The 12792-nt window shown below is 41.7% G+C and overlaps 1 protein-coding gene across 1 annotated transcript in view; it reads left to right on the top strand.

Moving 5' to 3' along the window:
• Positions 1 to 5260, top strand: part of elavl3 (ELAV like neuron-specific RNA binding protein 3) — a 94449-nt gene extending 89189 nt beyond the window's left edge. Inside the window, 5 exon segments of the mRNA XM_051920586.1 lie at positions 536 to 572; positions 575 to 734; positions 737 to 777; positions 779 to 821; positions 824 to 5260. Coding sequence (XP_051776546.1) covers positions 536 to 572; positions 575 to 734; positions 737 to 777; positions 779 to 821; positions 824 to 864 — 322 coding nt within the window. The 3' untranslated portion in view covers positions 865 to 5260.
• Positions 5261 to 12792: the final 7532 nt, after the last annotated feature.

Genomic DNA, 12792 nt, shown 5'->3' with positions numbered 1-12792 from the left:
ATTAACAGATAATGATATTATTACCCAAATATTGTCCCTGACTTTTTATATTAAAAAAGTAAGGAAATTTATGAAATCATATCTTTTTATCCAATTGAGGCAAAACCTTCTATTTCGCATCTAAATCAGAAATATACCTCTAGTTTAGGAGAGATTAAATTAAATTTTTGCACTTTACTGACTACCGAAGACCACGTGCCAAGTGACTGTAATATAAAAGTGACTTGATAAATTAAAAACATGGCCTTATCAGGAGATGGCAACAAGAGTTGAGGAAACAAGGATTTGTTTGCAAGTTTAGTTTTGCCACGTTTCTTTTGCCTTTGCACTTCACTCAGCAACCACCACGACTCATTTATAAACATATGTTGTTAAACTTTGTTGAGAACACATCTAATTAGTCTGGGAAGTTTGATTTGTGGGGTATTGTATAAAATTCACATAATGCAGAATTTATAGTATGTACCAAATGATAAGCTTGAGAACTTCATAATAAGTCACACCCAAAGTAGCTCTCCTTCTCTCTTCTCCCCAGGTTCTCCCCAATCACCATTGACAGTATGACCAGCCTTGTGCCGGCGTCAATCTGACAGGTCCTACCGGAGCTGGCTGGTGCATCTTTGTGTATAACTTGTCCCCGGAAGCTGATGAAAGTGTCTTGTGGCAGCTGTTTGGGCCTTTTGGTGCCGTTACCAATGTGAAGGTCATCCGCGACTTTACCACCAACAAGTGCAAAGGTTTGGTTTTGTCACCATGACCAACTATGACGAGGCAGCCAGTGGCCATTGCAAGTCTGAACGGCTACAGGCTGGGAGACCGGGTATTCAAGTTTCCTTCAAGACAAGCAAGCAACACAAAGCGTGAAGAAGAAGCAATTGCAAAGAAAACGAAATGAGAATCATGTTGGGGGATGAAGGAAATCTCGTAGGGAAGCACGAATTTAAATTTTTAAATTTTTCTTTTTGAAAAAATCATTGGCCTGGATTAATCAGAAATCTCTTAATAGCCTAGTCTGATTATGACTGAGGAAAGAACACGAAAGACAGGTAGTCCAATTTTGGGGTTTCAAATGTGGTCTGACGCAATAGGACTGTGGACAGCGTTATGCATTGTGGCACTAAGCTTTCTCTTTTGTTTTATTTTTCAAATCACATTCAAGAAAACAGTTAGGAGGCATGTTTTGCACACCGGCTGCTTTGTTAACTGGAAATCAGCAGCGGCACAATCACCTTTTGATCCAATTCAGGCAAATGGACAGTGATTCATAAATGCAGAATAGTTTTACAATGAGCAGCTTCCCCTAAAAATCACCATGAATAATTAGAAGATTTACAGACATGCTGTTAAATTTATTGGTGACACTAAATTGGTACAAAGTGAGTGAGTGAGTGAGTGTGCCTTGTGATGAACTGGTGTACCATTCAGGATTGGTTCCTGCCTTGTGCCTGGTTTACCTGTGATCCTATGTTGGATAAAGTTGCTTCAGAAATGGATGAGTACTTAAATGAATTAAAATAATCACACTATATAAGAATTTTGGTGCTGCCACCATCTAGACATATAATATGTATCATTAACTCCTGTAAAAAAAAAAAATCATGAACAAAGCAGCCAGTGTTAACTTGCATATAAACCCACATACAATATTGCTCTAGTAATGGCCAAGTCAGGCAGCATTTTTCTAAGATTAAACATAAATTCCATTTCCTTTTATTTCTCAATGTGGCAAAAGGTATACATTTTTCCAAATCTTGACAGAGAGAAGATAAGAAGGAAAGTGTTATGGCACATCCATCTTTATGTGCATAAGGACAGATTTAAAAACACAGAAAAAGTGACACAAAGTCCACATATTCTTTATGAAAGTTACCTCTGTAAAAGAACTCTGTGAAGCAGGGAGTAAAAAAAAAAAAATGACAAAAAGACACAAAAGAAAATATTACAAATTTTTACATTTCAGAATCAAATTCTGGAAGCTTTCTATACACATTGAGATATATATATATATTTCCCCAACTTTGTTCAGCTTTTTCAAATTTACTAATTGTATATCTTGTTTAAATCATGCTGCTAGACAAAAACAAAATTGAAACTAAAGAGGACTTTTTGCTAACTTGCATACAGCTCCCCATGCCAGCATGACACCAGAAGCAAAGACTCGTGATCAATCGTGATGAATAAGGCTAAAAAATGAGATTACATTTGCCACAGTGTTCAAAAACCACTAGTGGTGTTGGGGGGGGGGGGGGGGGGGGGGGGGGTACCGTTTTGAAAACAGCAGAAAGCCTGCAAATTAAAATTCAGTGTATTCTTCTATAGTGTCCAGAACACACTTGTAATTGTGGTTTGACTGAATTGATAAACTTATTTATTTAGCACCTTTCTAATGTAAATGGTATCCAAAGGTGCTTTCCAGGACAGAAGAGGACAGTGTTCTGCGTTTCTACAATGTGTGCTCTGGCAAGCGCTTTGGGTCAAGCAGTCAGTCGCTGGTACGGATTGAACTGGCTACCTTGTGGTTTATACTTCTTTAGTCGGTGGGAGGCTAAACTGCCTGCTCGAGACTAACTAAACACTCACTTTATTAAGCAAATATGCACACAGGAGGTCCAGTTCAATGCGGCAGGCAGGAGCTGTGACCTTTCAAAATCTCTTTGTGGAAATCATTTTTTTCCCTTTTTCATTAAAGATAAACAACTTTTCCGAGCAGATATATGCATTCTAGACAAGCAGTCTGCCCCTTCAAGATCTTCCTTTTTTTCCTTGTGATTTTGGATAACTAAGAGAGCAGAAACCTTTACATATTCATATTTGGGATAGGCTACAGTAGAGACTCCATAAGGAATAAAAATAAATAAATATATTAAAACATAAAAAAACAATAAAATAACATTAACTGTGTTTGACGATTTTTTTGCCTTTTTTTTAATAACACAGAACTAGCCAAAGAGGAATATCTCTTTGATGTGAGAGGGTTACTTTAAAAATAAATCTATTTTTATAAAAAAGGAAAAAGACCTTGTTGAGAATTTTTACTGATTCTTGAAGTTTAAAAAAAAAAAAGAAAATATTTTGACAGGCTACATTGTTTCATTTAAGGGGATTAAAATAAAATAGAAGGGGGGGGCGAAGATTTGTGTAGCGTACACTCATGATTGTTCAATGAAAAAGAACCGTTTTTATGACAAACAAGGCATCTAATTTGTCTCCGCTTTTATTTTTTCTCTGAACCTATACATGTCTTACTCATTTCGTTTTTTTCAATCCCCCCAGGAGCACAAGCGGTTAAATGGGAGCACCGTCTCAACAAATACACAGACCCAAATTTTTCAGACTTGAAACTTAAATGAAGCGTACATAACAGGCGAATATGGAATATTTGTCTTATTTCCGATTTATTTGTCAGCAGGAGGATCTGTTTAATTGTAAGCATGTGGGTTAATTAGAGTCATAAATAAGTGACATTAGGCTGTGGATGGTACAAGTTAGCCCACTGCCTTCCATAACTCCCTCTCTGCTCAATCACTCTCATTTACTCCATTTGCGCAAATCACTGGCACACATCAGGGCACATAGTGAGGAGATCAAGCCTTATACAGTGTTTCAAGTTAAGCATCCTAATACCTCATCTCGAAATGTGCTTGCAGGGAAATTTGGGCAAAACTCGAACCAGCCTGAACAAAACGTTTTGTACATTCCAGGTTGCATTATACGTCTTGCATTGCTGAGAGGCTTACCCATTCCACTTTCAAATCTTTGCTTCTTTTCATGCACTGAGCAGTTTTTCTAGTCAGGTCTTTTATAGCAATCAGAGTCATCTGGGTTGGTGATTAAAGCTGAATGTATCGGCAAAAGAATTTATGTGTACCCATCCTAACACTTTTGTCTATAGTCACGAAAGATGCTTCCTGAAATGGACACTTGGAACAGTACATCAAACTTAAGAGACATCTGGGAGTAGACAGAGGGGAGGATTATAGGGACAAGACATTTTATATTACTAGCTAGTTGGAGCAGGATGCTGGAATGAAGTAAGAAATGGAAGCTGACTTAAGGTGGCTTGCAGGTGGCTGGCCTGCATATACAGGGTAACTCATCAGTCTTTGTGTAATCTTTATTATTGATGCAGTGGTGTCTTTGTGGTTGGCAGGTATTGGCAGATACAAACATGTACATGATCGCATTGCTTCTCAGTGAAGCTGAAGATATGATTGTGTTTTACAATCCTAATTATGACATTCCCAGACATATGAATCAGCCTATATTACAGAAAGATAATACACGGAAAACAATTGCCAATACCCTTTTTCCCCTATTTTTGTCCCCACCATAATAATAGATGTTGGCACTGTGACTTAAAAGAACACTTGATGTTTAATGAAATTTGGAGCAATTAAGGGGTTCCAGCAATAATATTCATTACTTGGATGTATTAATTAGAAAACTGATTGCCTTTTTGTCCTCTCTTAAGTCTGCATTTTCTTTTTTGACTTTTCAAAGCAAAAGAAATCAATTACACACCAATATGAACATTATTACTGAAAGGGGTTATCTAGTAATTTTCAAGAACTATGCGACACACAACAGTAACACCAATCAGCTTTCACCACACATTACCAAGCTTGTGAGTGAATGAGTGACAGGGTAAGCGCTTCAGAATTCCCCCCATTCCATGTCCTACGTGCTATTAGCCATTATACCATCATGTATGTTTTCAACTCTTGCTGGCACCACTGGGATAAACATGAGGCAGGGTACAGTAACCAAAAAAAAACGTTGCGCTAGAAGACACTTTCTTTTATGGCCTAATCCGCTTCACAATGTGAATGCGAATGTCAGTTTCAACATCTGGAGGACTTTGCATTGCTTCAAGGTGAATCTCGGTTACATTTTTGTTTAGGTATGGATAAATACAGTGTAATTGACACAAAGTGTACATACGAGCGGGAACACGCATATCCTGTTAACATTTCATCCTTTGATGGTTCTAGTGCGCACCTTGCTACAAGACACTATTACATTGTAGCTACATAGACGAGTACCGTGTAATTACCATGTAATTACACAGCAGTTATCAATACGTAAACTAATGTGTGACCCATTTCCTCCAATGGAAAAAAGGGGGTCAAGAAGAGCTGTCAGGAATCATTTAAGAAAGCGATCCTTCAATGCATTTGTAGGTTGTTTTTTTTTTTGTGTGTTTATTTTCTAAAATCACTGGTAAACGCGAGTAACGAAACAAACCAAAAAAAGAAAAAGAGAAAGAAAGAAAGAAGCCCACCCAACTTTGTTGGTGTAAGAAGTAGGTTCTTCCTTTATTGGAGCGAAATGTGCAATGTGCTTCAATTTTTTATCAAGTGAGAACAAATATATATTTTTAAAATGTTAAAATGTAAATTATGAAGAAACGGCAGAGGAAAGTGTCATTAAAAATAGTAATAAAGGTTAAAAAAAAGTTTTAAACAAATGGTAAGGCTCTGAAACTTTGAAATATACAATATCCCTCGAACAAATTCTGGCGAAAAGGGTAAGGCGGCGAAAAACAAGCGCTATTTGGACTCACACTAGTAATAAGCTCTGATGTAGCAATTTTGTGTTTTATATATACAGATATATATGTATTTAAAAAGAGCAGTTGAAGAAAAAAACACTACAAAGAGTGGTGCATTTTTCAAAAATGTGCTTTAGTTTTCTAGCCCATGTTGGTTTCAAAGACCAAAACCCTGAAATGAGTCTGTTTTGCATCTCAGTTTCACAAGTTAATTTCGCGTTTTGTGTCCTTGACATAACTGTACAAACCACACGTGGGTCTGAGATTTCTCGCTTTTCATTTGGAACAAAACTGAAGAAAGGGACTTTTTAAGACTTAGTTGCAGTTTTTCAGTTTGTTTGCAAAAAAAAAAAAGAAGAAGTTTAGAATTAGTTTAGAATTTCTTGGTTTTAAAATCAAATGTGTTCAATTGTGTTCGTAAAGTCTGTGGTAGCTTTTGTTGCAACAAAAACTTTTAAAAAGAAAAAAAGGGGGGAAAACATACAAAAGATAGCGCCATCAAACTTGTAATTATTTGGGTGAATTTTTAGCTTGTAGTTTTAACTTATTCTTGTTAACTTAAAACTATTTATTATCATTATTATTATTATTATTATTATTGATTATTATTATTATTATTATTGCCTCGTATAAAAGTATGTTTTGTGTATATTTATGGTTTATTTTAATTATATTTGCAAGTTTAAATGACTTAATTTTTCATTTTGCTGATATGTGGTTATATTTTTTTTCTTTAAAGGGACAAAAAGACTAACAAATTGAAAAAAAAAAAATTACGCTTGAGAAAGGCTCTCCATAGGCAAAGTGCACTGATTTAAAAAAAAAAATTACAACAAAATGTGTAGTCAACAAATATTTAGAAGCATTTTTTGTGTGTTATAGTAGATGTTAAGAATTAACTTACATGTACTCCATTTGTCTTGTTCGACCAGGTTTTCTTCATTATCTCATCTTATTGTATAAAACTTTGCTTTCTTCTGTTTGTCAACCTGATTTTCAAGCATTCTGGGTGGACATTTGACAAGACCCCATTTAACCCGCTATGTTGAAGTGTGTATTTTTATTAACAGTACAAATATTGCAAACCAAAAAAAAAAAAGAGTGATAGAACACACTAAAGAATTGGTGGAGAGACATTCCAGCTCCCAGCCAGAGAAGTCCTGCAGTGCTGTTCCTTCTAACACACGGACATATTTTTTGTTTTCTTTTTTGTCTGCTGTTGGCTTAACTGTACTGAACTCTGACCCAGCGGTCAACACTCTTCCAAATGGCGGTCTTTGACTGGGGCCTGTGACCCTCATTCAAATGCTTGTGAATAAGTGGGTTGTGATACAGCCGACCCCGTAACTGCTCCTTAGCAATAGAGCGGCCATTTCCGTGAGGCTTTGCTCCGTGACCAAATCAATAAACTAGAAGATGCAAATTCTTGGCTGCTCAGACAGCAGGCAAAACATTGAAAATGCTCAAAAAAATGTTTGGAGTAACTTTTTCTCTTGGAACTAATTTTTCAAATGTTGAATTCCTCAATTACTGCCTTTAAAAAGAACGTTGTCAAGACTGAAATAAAAGACAACACTTTGCTGTTAAACCCAAGAAAGGTGTGGTGTGAGCAGAGGGGCTTCGGCACTTTAGGAAGTGTGCCATCACCGTAACCATCCCAGGTACGGTAATGAAGGCCTCGGTATCGGTTACAGGCACCCGCGCTGATGGATTCCACGGAGGGGAGGCGAAGGGCACACAGATCTGTTATCTGTTACGGAGTAATCACACTTCACATCCATATCTAATATGCAACCACAGAAAGAGAGACACAGGCTGTGCTGGCCTTCCCTTCTCATATAAGCTATATCTCTATACAGTATGTGCATTTAAAAAAATATAAATAAATATGCAGACTTACACTCCCATACTGTTTGTCTAATATAACCTGCATGTGACAGAACCCTCCACCCACTCATATTTACAATCTCTATACTGTACACGTGGCCCGATGTGAACACAAGTCCATGATGAACACTTGATACAAACCTTCACAAACTTGTATACGTTTGGATTGGTGAATTTCCACTTGGAGATTAATAAAGTACTCTCTCTTTATATAATATACAGTATGTACGCGTCTACACAGACCTGCAAGTGCATGCATGCGTACAACGGCCGGACGGCACTGCAGTGCACACACCCGTGAAAGTGGAGCAGATGAGCACTCGCGCTGTGTGTGTGTGTGTGTGTACATACAGTATTTACTGTATACAAGTCCAGTGTTCAGCACACGTCTGCTTGTACATTCTGACTGAGGGCTACCAGTAGTTGGCTCACAGCACTTCTAGCAGGTCACACCCAATAAAAGAGTGACGTGCACACACACACACACCTTTATATATATAAGACGTAGTAAGTGTATTTTATGTACAACACACACACACACACAGGTGTTCAGCGGGCTGTGGTGTCGGAGAGTCAGCTGTCTGGACCCTCTCCTCCATCTCATAACATATCAGGTCTTTCCAGATTCTGGCACCTTACAGGTGTCCCCAGCAGACCGTGAGCGATGACGACTGGGTGTGGGACGTTTACCGTTTCATGTTTTAAGGATGTGGGTGGACAGGTTAGACTTGGAGGTGAATGACACGGTCCTGCCCGGGACCCCATACTCCCTACTTCTTTGGGACTAAGTAGCCCCTCTGTTTTCCACACTAGCCCTGGGGTGACATTCGGCCGACAATTGAATTTTCCACTTTGTTTGCCATCCTGGTCTATTGGTTTGCACCTTGGCAGCATTAGCGGGGGAGGCTCTTCCTTTCATTTTCCCGATTTTTCTTTGGATGTATTTAGTTTTGGGGGTGGGGGGGAAATGGTCTATGTTTCTTTGCTGTGTTAACTTTTAAAAAATTTGTTTGGCTTGTTAAGAATAACCAAGGTGGAGTCAAAGTCAGAGAACTGGGGGGAAAACAAAAGCATTTAATAAGATCAAATTCAAATGAAACAAACTTGCGTTAGCTTAGGTTATTTATTACTGGGATTTCAGCCGTGGATGCTGTAAAAGACTTTTTCATGGAATTGTTTAATTATTTGTACTTTTCATGCCAGAATAAAAAAAAAAAAATAAAAGTATGAATCTTACAAACTTGGTGATGATATCTTTGATTCCCTCTTGTAGTTGTGGTGGGCAGGCGAGAGGTAAGAGCCCGGGACAGGCCAAGAGAACGAGAAAGTTTAACATCACAAACTGCAGCCGCTGACACGAAAGGAAAACATACAAAGAGCGATCTTAGCGCCCCTTAAACTAAAGTCAATACATGGACTATACACAGCCGGGGGCCGCCTGGGGCTCATATCTGGCTGACCCCCTCTACACAACAACATTTATGGTGCCTCTGGTTGCACTTCTTTTTGGTTTTCCAGTTGGAGGACAGGCAGGTGAAGTGACCTTCTCAGGGTCACCCGGTGTCAGTAGTGGGATTTGAACCCACAGCCTCAGGGCTCTTAACTACTCGCACCACACCGCCTGACTGGAGCGCGGAGGCTGCACACGCTTTGGACGCCTGCATCAATGCTGTACGTCATTTCACGACTTCATGTTACGTGCTCAGAAAACAGGATTTGCTTAGATGAAGATAAACAACAGAATGAAGCAAAAGAAAACCAAAGGATTCTCAACCCGCCATGCAGCCACATACAGGAAAGAGTAAGAAGAAGACCTTCAGCCAAGCGGCGGGGGGTTCAAAGAGCTGCTGGAATCGACCTCCAGCCCTAAATATCGAGCCTCAGATCCCACAAACACAGCCAAATCCTCCTCAGGGGGTCAGTGTTTCAGAATATGAACAGCTATTTTGAACCCCCCCCCCTCCCACCCCAATATTGGTACGTACACCCACTTGCTATTGTCACGATTTTTTTCTTTGTGTCATTTTAAATTTGGTTTCTTGGGGGGTTTCATGCACACAGAATCCATTTCTGATGTTCATTTTCTTGCTCAGAAATGTTACTTCCCAGTTTAGACTTTTTTTATCGTCACTCGTGGCTCCGTTTTGTTTTCCCAGGGGGCACCACTGCGATGGGGTTTTTCACTTCACTTGTTTCAATACAAAACAATCCCACAATGCACTGGGGTGTTGTGACTCTTGTGTTTGACTATAAAGATCAGCAGAGCCGCTCCACGACCCCCGAGATTTAATAAAAACTCCTTTTTGTGCGAGATGCTTGTGTTTATTTATTTGGTTGACCCCTTTATCCAAAGCGACTCACAACATTTGAGGTAAATTGATTACATTCCTTTTCTTTTTCGGGTGAAGCGACTTGCTCAGGGTCACAAGGTGTCAGTGGTGGGATTTGAAGCCCCAACCTCAGCATATGAAGCTCAAGGCCTCCACTTTGATTTCTGGTTTGTGTTTCGGACTCGGCCAATCATCGCTCCGACGTCTGGTTTGGACTTGTGTGATATTTCTTGAACAAAGTCTTTCCTCCAAAAAATAACTTTCACCGACTACCCAGCTAGCTTCTCTTACAACGGCGCCCCGGGAATCTGCACCACTATCGAGTCATCGACATTCACCTGCTGCTACATGGAGACCCTCCCGAGATCGCAGGTCTGCCAATGACTGGCACGTCAGGGGACTCCACCCACACACGTCTCAATTCGGACTCTTTTCAGACCCTCAGAGGGGAAATAAGCTGCCCACCTTCATCCAAAGTGCGGAAACGTTTGAAGAACCCCCTCTTCGGCGACTCTTGATGGTTCTCTTCTTGTTACGGTAAGGCCGACTAGTCTTGTGCTTGACGTCGTTTCCTAATGAAGTTGAGAGCTCACATCATTTGCTTTGTTTCTAAACAGACCCCCAAACTCAGTTACAGTGACCCCAACGGTAAGTCGCTATATGAATAAACGTAATCTGCTAACTGGCATCTTCCAAAATATCAGCCTGTCTTAGGAACCTTCTGTAGGGGGGCTCCTCCTTGTAGTGTTGAGGTGGGAGGCCAGCTACAGTAACTCTGCAATGGAGACACCTGCTGCCTTACAGACCCCTGGTGGGAGGCCACGCGTTACACCAACAGCGGCTCACGCGGTGTCTCTTGGACAGGCCTGTGCAATTGGGGGGTGGATTTGGGGCATTCCTACTTTTTGGTTATTTAGGTCTGAATGTGTTTGTTGCCATTTGGTTGCGTCTCCAGTCAGTCCTGGTAACTCGGACTCCATTAATAAAGACTTCATTACCAAACAAAATTTCATTCTCTTTGTGACTGGAGGTCACACCGAGGGTACAAACTCTTTACCACACCCTGCCCTGGGTTTTCTCACCAGTCAAATGAAGGTTAGAAAACACCACACCTGGCTACACCCCGCTACCCACACTCATGGCCATCACCTGAGCGCCAGCCTTTACCCAGCAGGTGCTCAGTCCAAAGTGGTAGTTATGTACGCCTGGGTGATTACTGGCTCCAGGAAGCCATGGCAGCTTTTGGAAAGTGGCACTCGGCCTGCACAAGCCCCTGTTGCTTAGGGACGAGACTGGCACCGGCTTTATTGTTCTGACCTGACCCGCTGACACAAACGTAATGGTGCCCATGAAACGTCAGATACAACAGTGAATATGCAGAGGACTGCATTTGGCTTAAAGAGGGAAGACCCTTTACTGTCAAAGTGGACTTCAGCAAAGTGGTGGCCATTAAATGAACAAATGCAAACCACCCACCTGCCTGATCTCATGAGTGCTCACCCCCCATCAAGTCAGCATGGAGGAGGAGGAGGAGGAGGTGGCAGACTTGGGTCCTTCTCCATCAGCTTTGTCCCCCTTCGTTGCTCTGGCAGGTGTCAGAGTGGTCCCGAGTAAAAAGCCACCGGACTGACATCTGGACTCTGCCTCGGCCACTGTGGGACATTCCCATTGCTGTTCTGAAGCCATCATCTTGGTGGTCTTCTCCCAAGTTGCAAGTTTCTTGGCGTCCCCCTCCAGGATTTTCCCCTCATCAGCCTTCCAAGGCGCTGCTGCAGAGAGGCATCTCCAAAGCCGTAGGGATGGTGCACTGGTGATAACGGGCCGTGTTCAAACATGGTGTTCGGACGCCAAGGCCTGAGACCTCCATTTAGGTCTCCTCAGACCACAGAACTGTCTCCCATGTTTCTTCTCTTTGCCCCCCCGTCTCCCATAAAGCTGTGACGGGTGAAGGGACGGAGTCTCATCGGTGTTGGCCACTGTAGCTTGTGACTCCATCACAGTTCTCTTGGTGGCCACCCTCACATGTCGGGTTTGTGGATTTCACTGCATGATCTGCGACTTGGCAGATTTTCTCGTCTCCATCCCCCGACTGGTCTCGTGTCTTCAGGTCAACCCACCATACGGACCTGTCACGAGTTGGACCTCAAGGAGCATTAAGATGACAGTCGGCTGAAACCCTGGACAGGTGACCTCCACAAAACTAATGCTGGGACCGCCGATGCCAAGGGGCTGCGCCATTGATCATGAGAGGCGGACTACTTAGGAGATCAGTTAGGTGGCATTTCAGCTCCGTAAATCATTTCAAGCACTTTGTGATTCCATTTTCACATTAAAGGGTCTTTTTCTGTTGATCTGAAATCCAATGAAATCCACCCCCCCCCCCCCCCCATGTTATACAATAAGAATATATGGAGACGTTCTAAAGACGCCGAGCACCCACAGCCCATGCATCCTTTAACTCGTTTAACCCAAGAAAATGACTAACTGGGGGGTCAAGATGAAAGTGTAGACCCCATGAAGATGTCCTTTCTCCCCTCATATGATCCACAGCCCCCTCCTCCACGCCATTAAACAAAGTGTCAGTCGGTCAGTCAGGGCCCAAGCATCACCCTCCACCCCAACCAGTCCACATTGGTGAGGACATCTGTGAGTGGAATCTTCTGGGTACCAACCTGAATGGCACTTTAAACGGGACCGGGCCACACGCCGACTGGGCAGCGGCAAATGACTCAGCAAATCCAGTTTGGAGATGGCAGGGTGATTCAGGAGTTGGGGACCCCGGTTCAACACCTTACCCTGGCACTGCGAGACCACCCACCGCTTCGTCATTATGGCTGGGCGCCCACAGCGCCAAATGGCCTCCACGTACACTCGCTGTGTCTTCATTGCCACGTCCCGCTCGTAGACCTTCTGCGCCCTCCTTAATTTATCACGAGATGGGTTGCTTCTTGTGAAGAGAAAAATTCAGAATGGTTCTCAGGACTTTCTTTTTATTGGCCAGAGTAGCTCTAAGCCACACCTCCC

Source organism: Erpetoichthys calabaricus, chromosome 17, assembly GCF_900747795.2.
Source record: "Erpetoichthys calabaricus chromosome 17, fErpCal1.3, whole genome shotgun sequence".
Taxonomy (NCBI): domain Eukaryota; kingdom Metazoa; phylum Chordata; class Cladistia; order Polypteriformes; family Polypteridae; genus Erpetoichthys; species Erpetoichthys calabaricus.
This window is presented reverse-complemented; position numbering and strand designations above follow the sequence as displayed.